This window comes from Candoia aspera, chromosome 7 (genome assembly GCF_035149785.1).
Source record: "Candoia aspera isolate rCanAsp1 chromosome 7, rCanAsp1.hap2, whole genome shotgun sequence".
NCBI lineage: Eukaryota > Metazoa > Chordata > Lepidosauria > Squamata > Boidae > Candoia > Candoia aspera.
The window spans coordinates 41,205,817-41,227,771 of NC_086159.1; the positions used below are offsets into that span (position 1 = coordinate 41,205,817).

General features: G+C 38.8%; 2 protein-coding genes across 5 annotated transcripts in view; one reads left to right on the forward strand and one right to left on the reverse strand.

Annotated features, from left to right (window-relative positions):
- The window catches only part of METTL25 (methyltransferase like 25), a 40,226-nt gene extending 24,981 nt beyond the window's left edge, over positions 1-15,245 (reverse strand). For 2 of the 4 annotated variants that reach the window (XM_063308990.1, XM_063308988.1), the window contains exons 1-4: positions 14,833-15,245; positions 8,122-8,286; positions 6,096-6,202; positions 510-1,148 (exon numbers count right to left, since the gene is read on the reverse strand). In XM_063308990.1, coding sequence (XP_063165060.1) covers positions 510-1,148; positions 6,096-6,202; positions 8,122-8,286; positions 14,833-15,121 — 1,200 coding nt within the window. In that variant the 5' untranslated portion in view covers positions 15,122-15,245. The remainder of the gene's footprint in view (positions 1-509; positions 1,149-6,095; positions 6,203-8,121; positions 8,287-14,832) is intronic. The other 2 variants (XM_063308989.1, XM_063308991.1) reach the window with 2 other exon arrangements.
- Positions 15,246-15,261: 16 nt separating this feature from the next.
- CCDC59 (coiled-coil domain containing 59) lies at positions 15,262-21,371 on the forward strand. The gene is made up of 4 exons (XM_063308992.1): positions 15,262-15,527; positions 18,201-18,423; positions 20,384-20,483; positions 20,903-21,371. Exons 1-4 carry the CDS (start codon positions 15,392-15,394, stop codon positions 21,062-21,064), a joined length of 621 nt encoding a protein of 206 aa, XP_063165062.1. The 5' UTR covers positions 15,262-15,391; the 3' UTR covers positions 21,065-21,371.
- Positions 21,372-21,955: the final 584 nt, after the last annotated feature.

Sequence of the window (21,955 nt, forward strand, 5' to 3'; positions counted from 1 at the left end):
TGTCTCCATCCCCTCCTTCCTGCCCTTCTTCATACCCTTCTTTAAACTTTGCTTAAAAAATCTATATAGGACTTATTTTTCAATACATTAGGATCCAGTGCTATAGTTGTTATTAATATGAAATGTTTAAAATGTTTGTATTAACATACCTTTCAAAAAAGATAATAGAAATATTATGAAAATGCAGAAGTTTTTTAGTCAAATATATTTCTGAAATACAAAGCATACAATTTTATATGGACTATATCTGCATGTTTCAATTTAAAGAACAGTGTATCAAAGCAAATGGATGCCAGATAAATATAATTATTAATCCAAACCACCTTAACTAAATCTCTCTCTCTTGCCAAGTTTACTATGCCACTTTTCAACAATAATGGTATCCTGTAAAGACATTTTATCTTATATTTCCTCTATGCTCTCACAGAAAAGCACAGTCTTGATTCAGCGCTTTTCAATTCACATTCCAAAATCAGATTAAATAGCTCAAACTAGAACAACAAAATAACCTCCATATCTCCAACAATATCACGTAGCTCTGTTTCTGCAGTTATGAACGATGTCAACGGAGAATATATGTTGGCCTCTTTTGACTGGCTGGCTTTGGCTTTCAAAGAAGCTACTTTCCTTTGTTCTTTCTCTTCTTCACAGAGGTCTCTGCAATTACTTCTGGGTGAACAATCCATTTCTACAGCATCAGCAGGCAGAATATTTAGAAATATATTTTCTGGTATGTTGTTCTCAATGAGTTGTACCTGAGCCTCAGGGTTCAGTACATATTGCTTTTTAGTAATGCATCTACTGGGATCTAGGCTAACTTCAGCTGTTTCCAAAACAACAGCATCTGGAACAGCCACTTGGACCTGGCTCTCAAGACCGTTATTAGTTCTTAAGGGCTTTTCAGTGGTGTTTGCTTTACATTTATCTTTATCTTGTTCTGCCCTTTTCTTTGCTTCTTCCAATGCTTGGCCTCTGACATTTGCTCCTGCACGTCTTTGATAGGCTGTCCAGTGCTTCTTTAATTTCCTGTTCCTTTCATAAGCTCCATGGGTGTTTATGTTTGAAGAATCAATTCCATAAACCTTTAGATTATACTGCAATGACAAGAAAGAGCTCAGGTAACCTTTTCCAGAACCCAGGTCAATCACCTAGAATGTAAATAAGAATAATTTTTAAAAAGTAGCAGATAGCCATTCTAAAACTTAGCATAAACTTATCATGAAATAAGGAAAAAAGTTCAGCTATTAAAGTTATGTGACCATTTTTATATTTCCCTAGACTTTTAACAAATGGCAATGTTTGGATGATAAGACCTTATATTAATAAACTATAGAGGAGCCTACTGCATCTGTATTTTTACTCCCCCATTTTTGCATTCCATGGGAACATGCCAGCAACAGGAACTACAGAATCCTGTTTTATCTGATCACAGAAAATGATAGTTAATGGCCAGAATAGGAAACCAAGTCAGGCTTCAGATGTGGGCATGGGACAGAAACTCTGCTGATCATTTTTGTGGAAGACCTGCAGCATTACCTAGATGAAGGGAATACAGGCCTCCCTGTATCCTTCTGGACTGACTGCAAGTGCTGGGTGTTGCAGGTACCATGTTATAGTTCTTGCTGAATCAGTGCTTATGGTACTGGTAGAGGGAGTACCTGCAGAGGTACTAAGACTGAGCTTCTGGCCATTCTGATAGATGACTTTTCATTCCATGCTATTTAATATCTATATGAAACCACAGGAAGAGATCATCCATCAGTTAGGAATAGGTAACCATCAGCAGGATGATGATACCCAGTTATACATCTCCACTATGACCTAGGCAGGAGATGTAATTGATGACCTGACTCAATGTCAGGAGGCAGTGAGTGACTAGATGATAAAACAGGCTCAGGCTGAATGCCAGCAAGATGAAGTGACTTTTCATCACAAAAAGCATCTGTCTCCATGGTAGCTCTTCCTTTAGTTTTAGATGGGATCTCACTCCCCTGAAGGAGCAGATCTGTAATCTGAAGGTTTTTCTGAACTCTCAATTCCTCCTTGAACAGCAAGTGTAAGGTGTGGCCAGGAAAATCTTTGCCCAGTTTTGGTAACTATCACTGATGCTCTTTTCATCTCATGCTTGGATTGCTGTAATGCTTTCTACTTGGGCCTGCTTCTGCAAAGTATTCCAAAATTAAACTTAATGCAGAAATCAGAAGCCAGTTCAGTAAGTAAGAGCTGCTTCAGCCACATTATCACCTATATTGTAAACACTGCATTGGCCAGAAATAAATTTCCAGGTATATATCAAAGTGCTGGTTAAGTGTTTTATGGTTTGAGGACCATTTCCTCCAAATGGAACCTGCCCATTCTGTACACATAAGCCAAGGAGGCATGCTGAAAATCCAGGCCCAGCCTGCAAATCCAGTGTGAAGCTAGAGGGATAAGAGTTTAAAAACAGACCTTCTCAATGGCTGTCCCAGCCCTATGTAACAACTTGTTCCTGAGGTCAGGTTGGCCCTTTCTCTTTTAAAGTGTTGGAAATTAGTAAAAACACTTTTCTGTTGAACATGTGGGGCAGAGGTGGGATATATTGGGGCTGTGGTCACCCAGGCAAATTTTTAAGTTTTTAAAACTTTTCTAGTTTTATGGCCCAAATTTGGTAGCTGTACTGGATGTTTATCTTATACAAAAAGGACTGAGAAAAGAGAGAAAACATATATGTCTTTTAATAAGCACTTTCTCTTTAAAATATGTAAAATTCATAGAAAATACTATTATCTCAATTAGAGACAGAATAAATTTATGAGATCAGTTCCAACAGTAATTGTGTATGTTTTTACTATGTTGACTTCTTAAAAATGATTGAAGTATTGGTCAATTTTACAGCAAAGGACCAAAATTAAAATTTTTATTGCAGTCTATTTTTTCTTCATTTTCATTGTTATAGCTTATGTTTTTATAAAATTCTACCTTAAGAATCTCTGTGGATTAGTCAAGAAACCTGTTAATAAAGCATTTTTAAAAATCCAACACATATATCTTCTAGGCATGACTGGGATGCAGGTAAGAAACATTACAGAGCTGACAATTTGTGAAATATGAGATGACTAACTTCCTCTTAGCTTTTCCATGGCCTATTATGAGCTGACCTTTCGGATGGAGCAAGCTGATATGCATTAGAATGATATGCATCTTGTTCTATCCAATTCCAGGGTACAGGTAGTCTTCACTTAACGATGGTGATTGAGCCTGGAAATTCTGTCACTAAGCAATGTGGTTTTAAAGCAAGATGGCATTGCTTAGCAACAGCAATCCTGGCAACTCCCCTTGCCATCGTTAAGTGAATTTTACCAGTCGTTAGCCTGAGCACCCACCCCAATCCAAGCCATTCCGGGCTTGGTCCCTCCCAGCCCCGAACACTGCCTTCAACTTCTCCCACCCGCCTATCTCCCTCCCATCTCTGCCCTTTTGGAAGCCCTGCACCCTGCCTTGCAGGGTGGCAAGCAGATCTGAAACCATGAGGTTCTGGGGCTGCAGCCAGCTCCAGCCTCCCTAGCCCAGCCTAGCTCATCCCAGCCCACCCACACAAAGATCCAGCCAAGCCCAGTCGTAATTTTGGGTATAGGTCATAAATCCATTTTTTCAGCACCGTTGAATTTTGAACAGTGACTGAATGAATGGTTGTTAAGTGAAGACTACCTGTATATCATCTCTGGAAATGATTGGGTTCACCAAAGCCAAATGTTTTCTCCCTTCTTTTCTGTATATGTTGTGTATTAAAATTAGCTTTATGCTTCCTATTCTCCTATGACTATACAGTACAAGGCATTATTCAGTCTAGATCTGGAGGCATTTCCTTTAGCACAGCAATTATTCAAGGACTTTTCTTCTGATTTCTTGCCATGTCTTTTTGTAACACAACTAATTATCAGTCATTACTTTTAACTGCTCAGCTGCTGGGCAGAACCGAACCAAGGGCAATGTCAACTCTTACATGCTACAAAAGGTTTCTTAGCAGTTAAGACTGCGATCCATCTAATATCTGGGCTCTGATATACAACTTTGGTTGCAGGAAGAGACAAATTATTATCCATCTCCTTTAAACATTCAGAACTGCCACTGAATGCACAGAATTATGAAACATTTTGCTGATAAAGCAACAATGGATTTTTTTCTGGAGTTTTTTGCCACTTGGTAAAGATAGTTCTATAGCCAGTTTGGTATAGTGGTTAAGGCATCAGGCTAGAAACCAGGAGACCAGGAGTCCTAGTCCTGTCTTAGGCACAAAGCCAGCTGGGTGACCTTGGGCCAGTCCTTCTCTCTCAGCCCTATGAAGGAGGCAATGGCAAACCACTTCTGAAATCTTGCCAAGAAAACTGCAGGGACTTGTCCAGGCAGTCTTGAAGAATCAGACATGATTGAACAGATTAAAAAAAAAAGTTCTATTTTAACAAACCTTTTCTGAATCCTAAATATACCTTACTGTATTTAAAAGCTATGTTTTAATTGGGATCTCTGTTGTTGATGTTTTTAAATGTATTTGATGATGCTGTGATTTAAAGTGATGTAATGCTTTTAGTGGTGCAAAGACACAAGAAGGCTGAAACACTGTTTTTATCAGGGTTACTTCCTACCAGGTGATCAGGGCTGTGGTGCTCTTTAGACCCACCCAGTTGTGCTACCAGACTATCAGACTCATCATTCAAAGAGAAATCAAAAAAGCCTAAAGTGCTAATGGATTAGATTAGATTTTAATCATCCAAACAATATTGTATATTTAATATACCATCCTACAATTTGGGTAGAAGGGTAAAGCTAAGGACAGTATAAATCCTTTTGCTGAACTAGAAGCTCTTAGAAAGCACCCTTAAGATCCCTATTGCTGTAAACACTGTGCTGCTTTTTTACAGATCTATACTTTGATTACATTTGGCATTTTCTTATGAGAAGGACTGAAAAATCTAATATAAAGCTGCCTTTTTCAGTTTATTAAAACAAAAGCAGTAATTTTTAAAACTAAAGAAATTGCTTGCCCTATAATCAGAACATTTTTTTCATGTTAGTATGATTTTTATGATTTTGACGCAAATATACAGCATCACAGAGTGACTGACTAAAGGGCATATGTCTCATATTTAGTGCCACACTGTAGATAAAGTTTCGGTAATAATCAATAGTCAAATCTAAGATGGCAATTCTATATACTTTTGCCATGAGAGGGTCCTACTGAAGTCAATGATTCTTAATTTGAAGTAGACAGATACAGAATTGCCTTAGAAGTAATTTTACTACTTATTATAATATCTTATCAGAAATAACACCTGGAATTAAGATTCAGAAAGTGCCACCTGTAACCTGGTATCACTTAAGGAGGCCATACCAAAATTTGTTTTGCTTTCGTGCACTCTTCCTGTTTATGCTCTGGAACATGTCAATTATGAATAGTTATAACAGTACTAAATGTACTGTTCAGAAACGTCTACTCTTCTCACACAGAGTTTTGTTCACTGGCACCAACGCTTAGTTAGCAAAAGTACTGGATAGTCATACATACACACAGGTAGTCCTCATTTAGCGACTGCCTCAGACAACAACCATGCAGAGTTACATTGGTGATGAAAAAGTAACTTTGCAACCAATCCTCACATTTATAACCTTTGCAGGTCTGTAAGGAAAGCTGAAATAAGATCGTAAGCATACTTAGCGACCCCTTCACTTAAGGACTGAATTGCTGGTCCCAACTGCGGTTGTTAAACAAGGACTACCTATACACACAAACACACTTATACTACTCTTCGTCTTGGCCTCTTCTATATGTACAGAAAACAAAATATAATTTTCTTTAGATTAACTTAAATGATATGGAAAACTTCCTTCAATTCACATTTAATAAAAACTTATCCCATTCACATTTCTAAGAATTCTAGCTTCTGATTCTTTAACTGGGTATTGATTAACCTTGCTTCTTAAATGGAGAAAAGCAAATCTAGAACAAAGTCTAATTTGATACTATCATCTTCCTCAACAGGCAACAGCATCTCCTATAACACCTCCAAGCCTTTGGAAGGAATTGAACCTGAAAGATTTAAGATAATAAAGATTCTTACCTGGTTTAAGCCGTAATATTTTGCAATGCCATCTACTAAATCTGACATCAGTTGTACTTCATGTGACTTCTTATTATTCATAAAATTATCTGTTTTTATTTCTACCTCTGACCAAAAAGAAATATGCAGTTAAGCTTAAAAATTCTGGAAAAATGTGTTTATTTTGTAATTCAAAAAGATCACTAAAAATATCATTACAAGTACATCTTATTTACAAACTATAGCTATGCCCAGATAAGTAAGTTGAAATGCTCTGAGTCAATATAACAATATTTGCTACTATGCAATGGATTCTGAGACATTTTTGTTTCCAAAGACCTTAAATAACAATGCAGGCTCACGTGTCTCATCCTTAACCTCTATCTGTGAGCTGGTCCAGAGATAAAATTATATATCATCACTTGATTTGCCTTTATAGGCTAGAAGAACCAGACTGATGCCAACTCATACGAATACCGTATTGTTCCCTTAGTCCTAGGTAAATGAAGGTCATTCGAGAGCCAGGGAGAAAACAGAGGCAAAGATGACAGCATGGTTTAAGTGCTCAGATTGTGTCCTCTCATTTGGAGCATATGCAATATAGTTCAGTGTACTTGCTTAGAGCAAGAAGAATATTCAAGGAATATTGAATATTGCTGGGAAAACAAAAAGGAAGTTCATTCCAAAATAAGGAAAACTGTTTCTTTAATCAAGTATTAAAACTACTTCACATGGAAACCACAAGGTGGAAATTCATGTGGTACAGTTTCTTTATCTTGACTTTGGCAGGGTGAACACATCACAAATTTCGTTTTTGCAGAATCCCTTGGATAAAAAGACAACTGGAAATTTCTTAAACCAGTTTCTCTGTTTTGATTTTCCAGTGGTGGCAGAAAAGATTCTTAACATTTGTATCCTTGAAAAAAACTGGAATACCAGACCTTCTACGGGGAAGAGTCATGCCTTCTTTTGGCATCTTTAAACTAGTGCCATCTGTTAAAAAAATGATTTTCAGGCCATAAACACTAGGAAAAACATCCCCCAAATTTCTCATTTCAAAGCACATTGAGAATTGAGTTATACAATTATATCATTTTAAAACACCCCTTTCCAAAGGGACAAAGGGAATTAAAAATTAACACAGCATCTAAGCAGTTACCTATTCCTTAGACTTAACTTGAATCCCAAAACAAAGGGCTCTCCTTCTTTGGTCCTGGACCTTCCCCAGCTTTGTTTTATAATTCCAACCATTGGTCAGAGCTGTTGGGGAAACAGCACACTCTACCTGTTTTCTCAGGTCAGGCACAGAAACCTCTTGCTATGTGTCCCCAAAGTATTGCTATTGTCTTTTAAAACAACATTCTTTTCCTATCTATCTCTAGAAGGAAGGGTTTAGACTAGAGAATTTCCTCTGGGCATGGGTAAGCCCACACCTGAGAGAAAATGTATATTCAATGTATATTGAAACTCAAATGTCTGGTGTTTAGACTGTCATGGAGATTGCAATAATGTGAATGCTCTCTGACTGTTCACAGCCATATAGTATTTATATGTCCACAGACCAGAAAAATGTGACCAAACATGGTTTCTTAGCATGGGCTTTGATGCATTTGCTACAAACTCATCTTGAAATTGATGGAAGCAACCAAAGAAAACTACCGCATGAACTTTGGGAGACGGCTTTCTTCAACAGGAACAATATAAGTTATATGGGGCATAGTTCAAAAAAAAATCTTACTCAGCCTAAAATACAGTTAATAAAATTTAAATTAATAGAATAAAATAAGAAGCATTAATAATGATATTTGAACAGGTCATGACAATCATATTACTCACTTACCTGGAATAACCATGACTGCATACAGTGGGACATTCATATGATTGAAAGCCTAAGTGCACGATAAATAGATATTTGGATTTCGATTGCTGAGAGAATAAAAGCACAAACTAAGGAATATCACACAACTTGCAAAAAAAGAAAATAACTGGATTTTAAGGAAAAAGTTTTGTAAATATAAAAAACAATATGCCAAGATTATTAACTTACTTGATCTTGACTGCTGTTTTCTGTTCAGTGCTTCAAGGATCTGTTCTAATGAGATGCACACTCCAAGATTTGGCATTGAGTAGTGTTTAGCAGCTAGAGCAAAAGCCTGGACATTAATCAGCCTCTGAGTATTTTTACAGAAAATGTTGTAAAATCCAGAGCTATCTGTGTGGAAAGAACAGGAAACAGTTTATAATAATGAAAAACCAGATTTTTCACATCAATGATCAGGAATTCTAATAGAGCTTTCACAGAACTCAGACTCCTATGGACCCTAAACACAAAAAGAGCCTATCTAGTATACATAAATGATATGAGCTCCCTTTAGGTTTTATAGCTCTTCAGGAAAAATACATTAGCAAATAAAAGAAAATTAAAAAATAACATATATTCAAGGATACAGTCAGTTGTTTGTCATTTTATCTTACTTTATGTATACATTAGGCAGATAATTTAGAATTAGAAAAACTGACTTTATAAAACTGACGTTTTAGAATAATTCCCTACAGTTTAAATATTTTATGTTCATTTAACAAATAACAAATGCTTTCTCTACAGTTACCATGAAGCAGGAGACATTATCCAATGAATGACTTGGACTGTGCACTGTCCTTGTTGTGTAGTAAGTGGAGCAGAATCAGTTGAGACTAGTAGAACTTGCATACCAATGAAAAGCAAATATATAACAATTCTTCTGTAACTTTGAAGGTGAAAGGTCCCCTGTGCAAGCACCAAGTCATGTCTGACCCTTTGCGGGGATACCACTTTCATGATGTTTTCTTGGCAGACTAGAGCAGGTTGGTTTGCCATTGCCTTCCCCAGTCGTCACCTTCCCCGGCAAGCTGGGTACTCATTTTACCGACCTCAGAAGGATGGAAGGCTGAGTCGACCTGAGCTGGCTACCCGAGAATCCAGCTTCCGCTGGGATCAAACTCCAGTTGTGGGGAGAGTTTTCAGTTGCAATACTGCCACCTACCACTCTGCACCACACGAGGCTCATTCTGTAACTTTAGAATTATGAAAATCATAAACAGTATTTTTTTTTTCATAAAACTTAATATGGGTTTCTTTTTGCTTTCTAAAAGAAGTAGGACAAATGTTCAACAACATTCAGTTTTAATTTACTAACATAACTAAGGACATTTCAATTTAGCATCTATTAGATTGTGCAGCACCTCAGATTTGAATGTAAAAAAGAAATGCTTCATATGCTCACAGGGCACACATGTACTACTTGTCTGCAATTTGTTAAACCAAACACATATTTTCCTGGCATCATGTGGCAGCTGCAGAGCCGCACACTCTAAAGCACATTTTTGCCTTTGGATTCAATGCACAGCATAACCCTAGCATCTACAGCACCTTCTAAACTAAAACAGAAATCTAAATTTGGAGCCACACTGAAAATATCCTCTTAATGATGTGGAGATGTTTATTTTTCAGCTGTAAAAAGAAGAGATCATAGGTTGGCCTCAAAAGGCTACACAAATCAACTGTGTAAGATTGTTGTTTTCAACCATTATATCCAAAGAGAAATCAAACTACCTCACCAGCATAGGACTATATTTAAAATTAATTAATTTTTAAAATTAATATTTAAAATCCAAAATGCTTTCCAGAAGCTTGGAAAAGTCAAAGTTCAGTTCCTGAATTGACCATGGCTCCATGTCCTTTGTACAGCAAAAGAGGAAAATGAAGCGAAGACTTTAATCAACAGTGACCTTTAGGCTGCAACCTTTTAGGCACCGAAGTGCTGGGAGTGTATCTCACTAAACCAAGTGGGACTTATTCTGACCAAACCTGGAGGACTGTTTTATAAAATGGGTATAATGCACCTGCAGAGAAACCAAAGTCAAAAGAAAAGCTACTAAAATAAAATAAAAAAAAAGAATATGGAAGTCGTCAATCTCTCTATTCAAAAAGAAAGACTTCTATAATTTACACTGGCAATGAAGTAACCTGAAAAAATCAGAAAGAATCAGATTTTATGTAATAACCTACCCTCTTTTCTTGAAGAAACAGAACAGTGTATGAAACTCCCAAATGTTATTTTCATTTATAAATGTTTTAGTAATAGTAAAAATAATAGTTTATTAAACTTGCATGCCACCTGATTCACAATGACTCTGGGCAGCTCACAACAATTAAACAAAGAAATTACAATCAAATTACAATTTGATTGTAATTACAGTCTAGTACAGAAATTAGATAATAAATGTTATCTATAAATTCACTATGCAGTACACATGATGTAACATAAAAAATAAACAGGGTATCAAAAGAAACACAAGCAATTTAGTAACTACTTAAGTTACAAAAGACTGAATGATCTGTGAGAATGGCTGCTACTGGAAACAGCTCTGGGGAGGGGACGTGTCCTAGAACAATTTATCCCAGGGTAAAGCATATTTAGCTATACCATGCATCCTTATATTTTTACCTGAATAATATAAAAATCCACAAATCTGTCTCACATGTCAGATAGAGATGGATGGATGGATGATAGATAGATAGATGGAGGGGGTGGGGTGGGGAAGTATAGTACTGTGCATGATGAAGCTGTGAGAAAAGCAGGAATGAAGATATTTCAATCTTCTTTCTCTATTAGGGAAATGGTACTTTGGTACTGGAATCCCAAATGGATAATCAATACTAGGTTAACATATGCATTCTGTAAACAATATTAATACACTAAATAAAGTAGGGAGATTACCATGGAGCATTAAACCAGCTTTTATTTATGAGTTTATTACATTCCGTTTATGTCTTGCCTTTATTTTCTACATCTCAAGGCAGGATACATAATGCTGCCTCCTCCTATTTTCCCCACAACCACAACCGTGTGCGGTGGGTTGGGGCTGAGCACCAGTGACTTGCCCAAAGATTCCTACCAACAATATTCATAGCTCTGCCTCAGAAACCAACATTTTAAATATATTATTTATTAAATTTATTATCTTCAGCAAAGGATCGTTACCTTGTCGTGGTGCTGGAGCTTGAGCACCTCAATGATGCCATGAGCTAAACCGTGAAGGGCCACCCAAGACGGGAAGGTCATGACAGAGAGGTCAGACTAAATGCGATCCCTGGGGAAGGTAATGGCAACCCACCTCAGTAATCTTGCCGCGAAAACTAAATGGATCAGTACAACCAGAGATATGTCGGTATACCATCGGAAGATGAGACCCCCAGGTCGGAAGATGGTCAAAATGCTACTGGGGAGGAACAGAGGATGAGCTCAACTAGCCCCAGACGTGATGACGCAGCTAGCTCAAAGCCGAAAGGACGGCTAGCGGCCGACGGTGCTGGTGGTGAACGGCGAATCCGATGTTCTAAGGATCAACACACCATCGGAACCTGGAATGTAAGATCTATGAGCCAGGGCAAATTGGATGTGGTTATTGGTGAGATGTCAAGATTAAAGATAGACATTCTGGGCGTCAGTGAACTGAAATGGACTGGAATGGGCCACTTCACATCAAATGACCACCAGATCTACTACTGCGGACAAGAGGACCACAGAAGAAATGGAGTAGCCTTCATAATTAATAGTAAAGTGGCTAAAGCAGTGCTTGGATACAACCCAAAAAACGACAGAATGATCTCAATTCGAATTCAGGGCAAGCCATCTAACATCACAGTGATCCAAATATACGCCCCAACCACAAATGCTGAAGAAGCTGAAGTAGAGCAGTTCTATGAGGATCTGCAGCACCTACTGGACAACACGCCTAAAAGAGATGTTATTTTCATCACAGGAGACTGGAATGCTAAGGTGGGCAGTCAAATGACACCTCGAATTACAGGTAAGTATGGCCTGGGAGAACAAAACGAAGCAGGACACAGGCTGATAGAATTTTGCCAAGACAATTCACTCTGCATAACAAACACTCTCTTCCAACAACCTAAGAGACGGCTTTATACATGGACTTCACCAGATGGACAACACCGAAATCAGATTGATTACATCCTTTGCAGCCAAAGGTGGCGGACATCTGTACAGTCGGTAAAAACAAGACCTGGAGCTGACTGTAGTTCAGATCACGAACTTCTTCTTGCACAATTTAGGATCAGACTCAAGAGATTAGGGAAGACCCACAGATCAGCTAGATATGAGCTCACTAATATTCCTAAGCAATATGCAGTGGAGGTGAAGAATAGATTTAAGGGACTGGACTTAGTAGATAGGGTCCCGGAAGAACTCTGGACAGAAGTTGGCAGCATTGTTCAGGAGGCGGCAACAAAATACATCCCAAAGAAAGAGAAAACCAAGAAGGCAAAATGGCTGTCTGCTGAAACACTAGAAGTAGCCCAAGAAAGAAGGAAAGCAAAAGGCAACAGTGATAGGGGGAGATATGCCCAATTAAATGCAAAATTCCAGAGGTTAGCCAGAAGAGATAAGGAATTATTTTTAAACAAGCAATGCGCGGAAGTGGAAGAAGACAATAGAATAGGAAGGACAAGAGACCTCTTCCAGAAAATTAGAAACATTGGAGGTAAATTCCAGGCAAACCTGGGTATGATCAAAAACAAAGATGGCAAGGACCTAACAGAAGAAGAAGAGATCAAGAAAAGGTGGCAAGAATATACAGAAAACCTGTATAGGAAGGATAACAATATCGGGGATAGCTTTGACAGTGTGGTCGGTGAGCTAGAGCCAGACATCCTGAAGAGTGAGGTTGAGTGGGCCTTAAGAAGCATTGCTAATAACAAGGCAACAGGAGACGACGGCATCCCAGCTGAACTGTTCAAAATCTTGCAAGATGATGCTGTCAAGGTAATGCATGCTATATGCCAGCAAATTTGGAAAACACAAGAATGGCCATCAGACTGGAAAAAATCAACTTATATCCCCATACCAAAAAAGGGAAACACGAAAGAATGTTCAAACTATCGAACAGTGGCACTCATTTCACATGCCAGTAAGGTAATGCTCAAGATCCTGCAAGGTAGACTTCAGCAGTTCATGGAGCGAGAATTGCCAGACGTACAAGCTGGCTTTAGAAAAGGCAGAGGAACTAGAGACCAAATTGCCAATATCCGCTGGATAATGGAAAAAGCCAGGGAGTTTCAGAAAAACATCTATTTCTGTTTTATTGACTATTCTAAAGCCTTTGACTGTGTGGACCATAACAAATTGTGGCAAGTTCTTAGTGGTATGGGGATACCAAGTCATCTTGTATGCCTCCTGAAGAATCTGTATAACGACCAAGTAGCAACAGTAAGAACAGACCACGGAACAACAGACTGGTTTAAGATTGGGAAAGGAGTACGGCAGGGCTGTATACTCTCACCCTACCTATTCAACTTGTATGCAGAACACATCATGCGACAAGCTGGCCTTGAGGAATCCAAGGCTGGAGTTAAAATCTCTGGAAGAAACATTAACAATCTCAGATATGCAGATGATACCACTTTGATGGCTGAAAGTGAAGAGGAACTGAGGAGCCTTATGATGAAGGTGAAAGAAGAAAGTGCAAAAGCTGGTTTGCAGCTAAACCTCAAAAAAACCAAGATTATGGCAACCAGCTTGATTGATAACTGGCAAATAGAGGGAGAAAATGTAGAAGCAGTGAAAGACTTTGTATTCCTAGGTGCAAAGATTACTGCAGATGCTGACTGCAGTCAGGAAATCAGAAGACGCTTAATCCTTGGAAGAAGAGCAATGACAAATCTCGATACAATAGTTAAGAGCAGAGACATCACACTGACAACAAAGGCCCGCATAGTTAAAGCAATGGTGTTCCCTGTAGTAACATATGGCTGTGAGAGCTGGACCATAAGGAAGGCTGAGCGAAGGAAGATCGATGCTTTTGAACTGTGGTGTTGGAGGAAAATTCTGAGAGTGCCTTGGACTGCAAGAAGATCCAACCAGTCCATCCTCCAGGAAATCAAGCCAGACTGCTCACTTGAGGGAATGATATTAAAGGCAAAACTGAAATACTTTGGCCACATCATGAGAAGACAGGACACCCTGGAGAAGATGCTGATGCTAGGGAGAGTGGAAGGCAAAAGGAAGAGGGGCCGACCAAGGGCAAGATGGATGGATGATATTCTAGAGGTGACGGACTCGTCCCTGGGGGAGCTGGGGGTGTTGACGACCGACAGGAAGCTCTGGCGTGGGCTGGTCCATGAAGTCACGAAGAGTCGGAAGCGACTAAACGAATAAACAACAACAAAATTTATTATCTGGGTGGCCTATAATCCATGCTCTACTGAGGAAAAGGAACTATATGAATTAGGACTGAAACTAAGCAGGTCTATTCAAGGGGTGGGGCGAGATTGCCTAGGAACCTCTGAGTTCCCTAAAGCATGCTGGCTGGGGAATTCTGGGAGTTGAAGTCCACGCCTCTTAAAGTTGCCAAGGTTGTGAAACCCTGCCCTACAGGATTAACGCTGCGACAGCAATAACATTTTCTATCAGATCTTCGCGGGCCGAAGGAGCATATCCCGATTCCACGTGATGAGGTAGGAAAAAAATGAGGATGCTGGCAAAGTTGAGAGAAGGGGAAGAGACCGGATAGAGCGGATGGAAGAGGATGCTGGATGAGAAGAGACGAGAGGGCGCTGGTCCCTCAACGCCCCGCCCCGCCGCGGCGTTCTCGCTCGTCCCCGGCCAGCGCGCGCCCCGCAAGCACGTTCCGCTCCAAGAGCCCGTCCGCGGGACCCGCTCAAGCCAGCGCCGTCTGCTTTCCAGATGGTGGCTCTTACCGGCGACTTCCTCCACGGGGCGCTGCGGAGTCGGTTCTTCCAGGAGGTGCTGCAGCCTCTCTCCGCTTAGCGCGCCTAATACCGTCTCGGGAGGAAGAGCTATGAACTTCTCCCAGAGCCCCCGTGTGTAAAACTCCACCGTGTGGGTCTGGCACAGCGGAAGTCCCCACCGGAGGAACTGTGCGACTGCCCGTACTCGCGCGTTTACTGCCTCCGCAGAAGGCTCTGGAGGCAAGACGTAATTCTCCCGGGAGGAGGCCGGCAACGCTTCTCGAGAACGCCTCGCCATGGTGAGCCCGGAGCAGAAACTGCGTGCCAATCATTGAGGAGAAAAGACTGGGAAGGAACACCGATAACTCAGCATCGATAGGCTGCCTTTCGCTCCCCCCCCCCACTGCGTTCTGTGCTCACTCAACCTTTCTTCCCAGGCAAAGTGAATCAAGCGCCGAACAAAGCCATTTCTGCGTCCTTCCCGATTGGATAATTCTGCAGCTGAAAAGGCGACGAGGACGCCTATTGATGACATAGAAACGTGCGACGAAGCAAGACTGATTGCGTGATGGCGCCGATTAGGAAGAGGAGGGGGTCTCCGAGTTTCAATAGAAATGGAGGAAAGGAGAAGGCGCCGGCTGGTCTGAGTCGGAAGCAGCCCTGGAGATTGGACACGCATCGATTGAGGGGAAGCCTCCAGGAGGGTATGAGCCTCGTAGCTGGGCGAGCCGAAGGGGAAGGGATGTTACCATGGTTTCTCTGCAGTGTGGATTCTTGATCTCTTACTTTTTTCCATGACGCTCAGCTAGGTAGCAGCGGTAGCAGACCTTGACTGATCTCAGAAGAAAGCAAAGACGGGCCAGACTGTGAAATTGAACACACACATACATACAACCTGGGAGAGAACAAATCACTTCTATATTTTTGCTGTTGTGGCTAAAAAAATAACTTATCAATAGCTGGAGATAGTTTTTTCCCTACAAAGCTGGCTGGTCACAGTGATTCAGTGATGTCTTGCATCCCAGGAAAGAGCAAGGGCCATACCGTTACATAAAATAGATAAGACAGTTTTAAGCATGAATATACCGTATGTGCAAAAGATCTCAGATACATAAAAAAAAATGCTTTACTGGTAAGGAAATTAATGAGGAAAAAGACAGCCACAAAGGGAGACACAGTTATCCTTCATGGTGGGAAAACATTATCCAGCCATATTTCTAGAAAGGAAAGATACAATCATGTGAAAAAGCTTTTTTTTACTTTTTAAACATATTTTAATATACATATATTTAATCTTCATTTCAACATTATTGATAGATAAAGGGGATATAATCTAACAAATATCATGCACCATTTAAATTTTGTAGTCTGTGGTGTAACTGAAATAAACATAAATGCAAATTTCACTTGTGGAAAGAGTACACCCCTACATTTATCGCTTTCTCAAATACCGTAAATTAGAATCAGATGCAAATAATTAGAACATTGTTAGAGAGGGCAGAGCCTGTCTTATTTAAACCACAGACATTTAGTTAGACTTTGTTGTTGTAGTGTGTGGTATCACCACGCTTAGATTGAAAGAGCTCTTTGAGGCCTTCAGAAAGAATTATACATGCCTATGAGTCTGGGAATAAGGGACGCGGTGGCGCTGCGGGTTAAACCGCTGAGCTGTCGATCGGAAGGTCGGCGGTTCGAAACCGCGCGGCGGGGTGAGCTCCCGTTGCTCGTCCCAGCTTCTGCACACCAAGCAGTTCGAAAACATGCAAATGTGAGTAGATTAATTGGTACCGCTTCGGCGTTAACGGCGTTCCGAGTCGTCATGCTGGCCACATGACCCGGAAGTGTCTATGACAACGCCGGCTCCAAGGCTTTGAAACGGAGATGAGCACCGCCCCCTAGAGTCGGATTCGACTGGACTTTACGTCAAGGGAAACCTTTACCTTTACTATGAGTCTGGGAAGGGATTTAAAAAGATCACCAAACAGTTGAACATGAATCATTCCACTGTCAGGAAGATCATCTACCAGTGGAGAAGATTTCAAACGACTGCCAACTTTCCCAGGCCAGGCCATCCCAGCAAGTCCAGCTTTAAAGCAGAATGGAACATGCTGAAAGAAGTCTCTAAGAATCCTGGAATGTCATCATGTGACCCACAGGTAGCTCTGATGTCAAAGTGCATGAGTACAATTAGAAAAAAATATGCACACATTAGATCTGCATGGGAGGTGTTCCAGAGGGAAACCTTTGCTGCCTTAAAGAACATCAGGGCAAGACTAAAGTTTGCTCATGAACACCTAGGCAAAGACCAGGACTTTTAGAACAATGTGCTCTGGACAAACAAGGCAAAGAGTTATTTGGCCACAATACCAGTAGACATGTTTGGTGAAAACCAAAGACACCATTTCACCAGAAGAACCTGATACCAACTCTAAAGCATGGTGGTGGAAATGTTATCATTTGGGGAGGCTTTGCTGTATCAGAGCTCACATCAAAGAATCCACTATGAATTCTTCATTGTACCAGAGGGTGCTTGGAGATAATGTGAGACCATCTGTCAGAAGGTTGAAACTCAACTGAAAGTGAACCTTGCAGCATAACAATAACCTAAATATTTCAGTGAATCCACCAAGGAATGGCTGAAAAAAAAACCCAGAGGGTTCTGGAATGGCCAAGTCAAATCCTGGATCTAAATCATATCAAGATGATGTGGGGTGATTTGATACAGGCTGTGCATGTAAGAAACCCCTCAAACATTCCACAGCTGAAAAATTCTTCATGGAGGAGTGAGAAAAAATTGCTCCCAATCAATGTTAGAGACTGGTAGGTAGTCATATGAAACATCTACTTGAGCTTGCCAAAGGGGGAAATACCACATATTAGAGCCAGGGGTGTACTTACTTTTTCCACAGAAAGAAATAGCATATCTGTTATTTTTGTGTGTGTGTGAAATAAATGATTGCAAAGTCAATTTTTCAGGGTTTTTTTTTTTTTTGATTCATTTACATCACCTTTATATACTGTTTGAATGAAGGCAGAATATGATATGTTCATAAATGTTTAAAAAAAAAAGACTACATGATGTGTACTTACTTTTTCACACGACCGTAGCAGCTTTGATATACAACTTAGCCAAGACTCTAACTGTTATCTAACAAGCTGACATTGCATTTACAGATAGAAAAGATAAGGGGGTAGGGCAGCATATATCCTTGAGTCCTGTCCCCTCTCAAGGTGTAAACTCTGTAACTGATTAATCACTACCATGTACAGATTGGCACAATAGAATTTCATGTTTAAGTATGTTACGTTAGAGGTACATGTTATAAGAAAGATACATTCATCAAAAAGTATTTAATCTTTTTGTCTTACGCTTTTAGGTCAAGGCTTTGCTATTTGGAGAAAGCAAAAGATTCAACGTGACTACAAAAAGTTACTGAAAAAGGAAAGAAATGTGAATTCTCAGAAGATTGTTGGGTATACTGAAGATTATCCAGAACACCTGAAGCATCTTTATTTAGCTGAAGAGGAAATGCTTCAGAAACAGCAGAAACCTAAACATAAACCAATAGTACTTGAAAAGAAGGATGCTATAACTTCAGGGTGAGAATACTCGTGTTCTTAATGGTAAAATTGTTTCTTTTTTTTATAGTAATTAAATTAAAAAATTACAATTGCAAAACTAAAAACTAATACAAACTAAAAGAAAAAAAATAGAAGTTGCAGAAAAGAAAAAAAATAGAAAGAAAAATATAAAAAAATAAGAATATAGTAATACTGTCATGAGTACTGATGGTGAACAGGAGGGGGTCACTATCCAGGGGCAAAAATGCATGCGTAATTTAGAGACTTTGAGCTGTCATTCAAAGAGACACAGAACAGACCCACCTTGACTTTGGGGGGTTTATCTCTTCTGGGTTTTCCCATGCTTCTTCAGCTTGGTAGGATTTTCTGTCTACTATAGCAATAATAAAGCACTAGAGATTTTTTCCTTGTCTCCGTGTGGTTCTTGCTTAGTCAGGACAAATACAGTAAAGAAAAAAAAAATGTATAAAGAAATGATTTCCCCCTTCATCAAGACAAGTGCAATAAAATATCTCTTCTTCCCATATCCCATCTCTTACCGTATCTACTGTATAAACAAATCCTTAAAGCCTCGTCATTTCTGTTGTAATGTCAGCAAAAGGTCATTAAGGGCTACCAGAGATAACATCGCTATTTTAACCTTGATCAAGTAAACCAATTTTATATTCCTTTCTTTCCCTTTTAACAATTTTAATCTTTAATCCCTTCATATAATGTCCTAGAACTTGATTTATTTTCATTTTTTCTTTTTCCCATCTCACAAAAGTCTTCAAAGCTTTAACAAGCCTCTTGTAAATCCAATATAGAAAATTATCCAGGTCACTATCTTGGTTTGTTATTTGTATATCCCTTTTAATTATTAAGACATCAGCTAGTTTCTTTTGAATGTCCAGTGTAGCATCTTTTTCCATATCATTCTTGTAGCCTGTCATTTTTAAATCCACTTTCAGATCAGTCTCAATCTTGTCAAGTAAAACTTGTCCCTCTTCCATAACGTCTTTTAAACACAGTCTGTCTATAGAGGCAGACTGTCTTAAAATTAACTTCTGGGTCCAATATCCTTCAGTATGTCCAATGTTAAAATATTTTGTTTCATTCTGTATTTGTAATTTGAATTTAAGTATTTTTCTCCCTTAATTGTAATCTTTAGTTCCTTCTAGTTCTCTGTAGTGTCCAACCCTCAAAGTCCCATCCTATCAAGTTTTTTTTTTTAAAGAATTCAAAACAAAAGTATTTTCCCACAGGAAGGATTCTTATAATTAATTCCAAAATCTTATTTCAAATCTGTCTGGACCCTTAGTCTGTTTGTAACTTTCCAAAATCAAAATTCTAATCACCCTTTTGCTGTTTATTAGAAAAAAATCCATAAACATTTATTAAACTTACATTATAAAACTTATTTCGCTAAGGATTAGAAGGAAATTCACCTGGTGTTTTCAGACTTGTCAATCCAGAGGTTCCTAATAGCTGAAAAGCAGTTAATAAGCAATTTTTGAAAGTGATTAGAAAACGAAATATGCAAACCCAATGTCCTTTTAAAGGCGCCAGCTGTCTCACAGAGCTCTAAACCTGCTGGAGACTGCTGTCTTGTGGTCTCCTCTCGAGGAGCAACTGTCTGGAGCACTCATGGACAGTCTCAAGTCCTCTCCTTGTCCAGATAGGAATTACGAAGAGCTGGTCCGGTCTACTTGCCAGCTTTTTGTTCTGCTGCAACTGTCAGCTCTGCTAAGTGGAGCTGTCTTTAGTTCACCGTTTCTTCCTTGGAAGCCAATGGTAAAATTGTTTCTAGTTCTGTTCCCCAGAAAAGTTACAATGACTAAATAAAGTACTGGGAGGAGGCAAATGATGATCTAATAACCTTTTCCATTCATCCATTCCACAGGTTTTCAGTCATTGAATCAAAATTGTCAACTGCTTAGATAATATAACTATTAAACCAAAGGCATATTTTAATTGCCAGTATTCTTGTTTAACACAGGAGCATTGTGATTCAAAGAAAACATAAAGCAAAAACTTCAAACCAGAAAGCAAAAGAGGATTATGAGAAAATAAAGGCTGAACGAGACAAGAAAAAAGAGGTATGTAACTTTTAAATAAAGTCATTGGTTTTAGGGCTAATATCTTGGTTTTAAGTTTTACATTAACAATTAGTTACTGATTTCAGTGATGCTGATCCCTTTTGAGTATGCATAGGACTATATAGTCTTAAAAGCTGACCATCTCATTTTTAAAGTAACATTCGATGCCTCTCACCTTAGATTGTTTATGTTTCATCAGTAGACGTTTATATAGAATAAGCTTATATCAACACTTGCAGGTTCTGTCAGAAAATGAAAGGGGCATTTAGAGTGTCTCATGATGCTGATGGATATCATCCCTTTCAATTTTATATGTATAGTTGCAAAGACTGATTCAGCCTGTATAATATCAAATAAGTCTAGAAACTATGAGGAGTGAAATAAGTGTATGTCTTAATGATTCCAGGTTTTTATTTCAGGCAGCCAAAAAAAGGAGAGAAGAAAGAGAGAAAGCTCAAAAGCTCTACAAACAGAAGAAAATGGAAACATACAAGATGTTAAGTAAAAGGACTAAAAAAGGACAACCAAATCTAAATTTACAAATGGAATATCTTCTTCAAAAAATTGAGCAAAAAGCATAACATGTCAGATTTCTTTAACTACAGACACAAAAAAGATAATGTGAATTGGATAAGGACTTTTTTATACAATGGCCTGCCCTTTCAATTTTGCAATTCAACTCTTACTAATGTTTATTAAGTTATAGTGAAAATATTTTAGCAAAATGAGATCTGCTTGCAAGGACTTTTAAAATTAAAACTTAACAGTGTGCATAGTCTTACTATATTAAAATGTTCTTTGTATTTTTAAGAAATTCAGCTAAACTTCCTGAATGTAAATGGCACATTTCTACTGTGAATTAAAACAGATCCTATTGCTTTAACACAACTTCTGAGTTGGCATGCATAGAATTGCATTGCTGTTTTCAGTGTAACGTCTTTTGTTTAATAAAAGTTTGCAGCACCTCCTTTTCCTCTGTTCTCTGTTTTCTTGTGCATACATTCAAAAATTCACTTTAAATGACTATGAGCACAGTGTTCTTGACATAACTTGATAAAATACAGAAATAAAAAGTTTTTTTTTAATGTTTGCAGCATATTAACGTGTAATTATTAATCTGATAAACGAGCATATAAACTTACTTGGAGAAAAAAATCGTTTTAAGAAATGTATCATGATTAACTTTTTAAAAAGCATATGGATACGTGGGATTAAGAGGATCTGGCAGGAACAGTGCAGAAAAATAGTGTATATATGTGCATGTATATCTAGAAATAGGTAACATTCAACACTGAAAACTATAATAAATGGTGTAGGAGTATTGTCCACAACCAGTTGCCTGCATATTGGCAGGTAATTACCATTAAATACTTCATAGGCAATCTTTTCACAGTACCAGCAGAAGTACATTTTTTTTATAACTTGCTCAAGAATTCTGTAATGAGTTGCAACCATTTAATATGTAAGTCCAG

Bases quoted from the DNA above. Each gene is read 5' to 3' on its own strand.
- CCDC59 (XM_063308992.1), top strand. From the start codon at position 15,392: ATGGCGCCGATTAGGAAGAGGAGGGGGTCTCCGAGTTTCAATAGAAAT. The intron at 18,424-20,383 runs GTGAGAATACTC...TGTTTAACACAG, and splicing joins AAGGATGCTATAACTTCAGG to GAGCATTGTGATTCAAAGAA. The intron at 20,484-20,902 runs GTATGTAACTTT...TTTTTATTTCAG, and splicing joins AACGAGACAAGAAAAAAGAG to GCAGCCAAAAAAAGGAGAGA.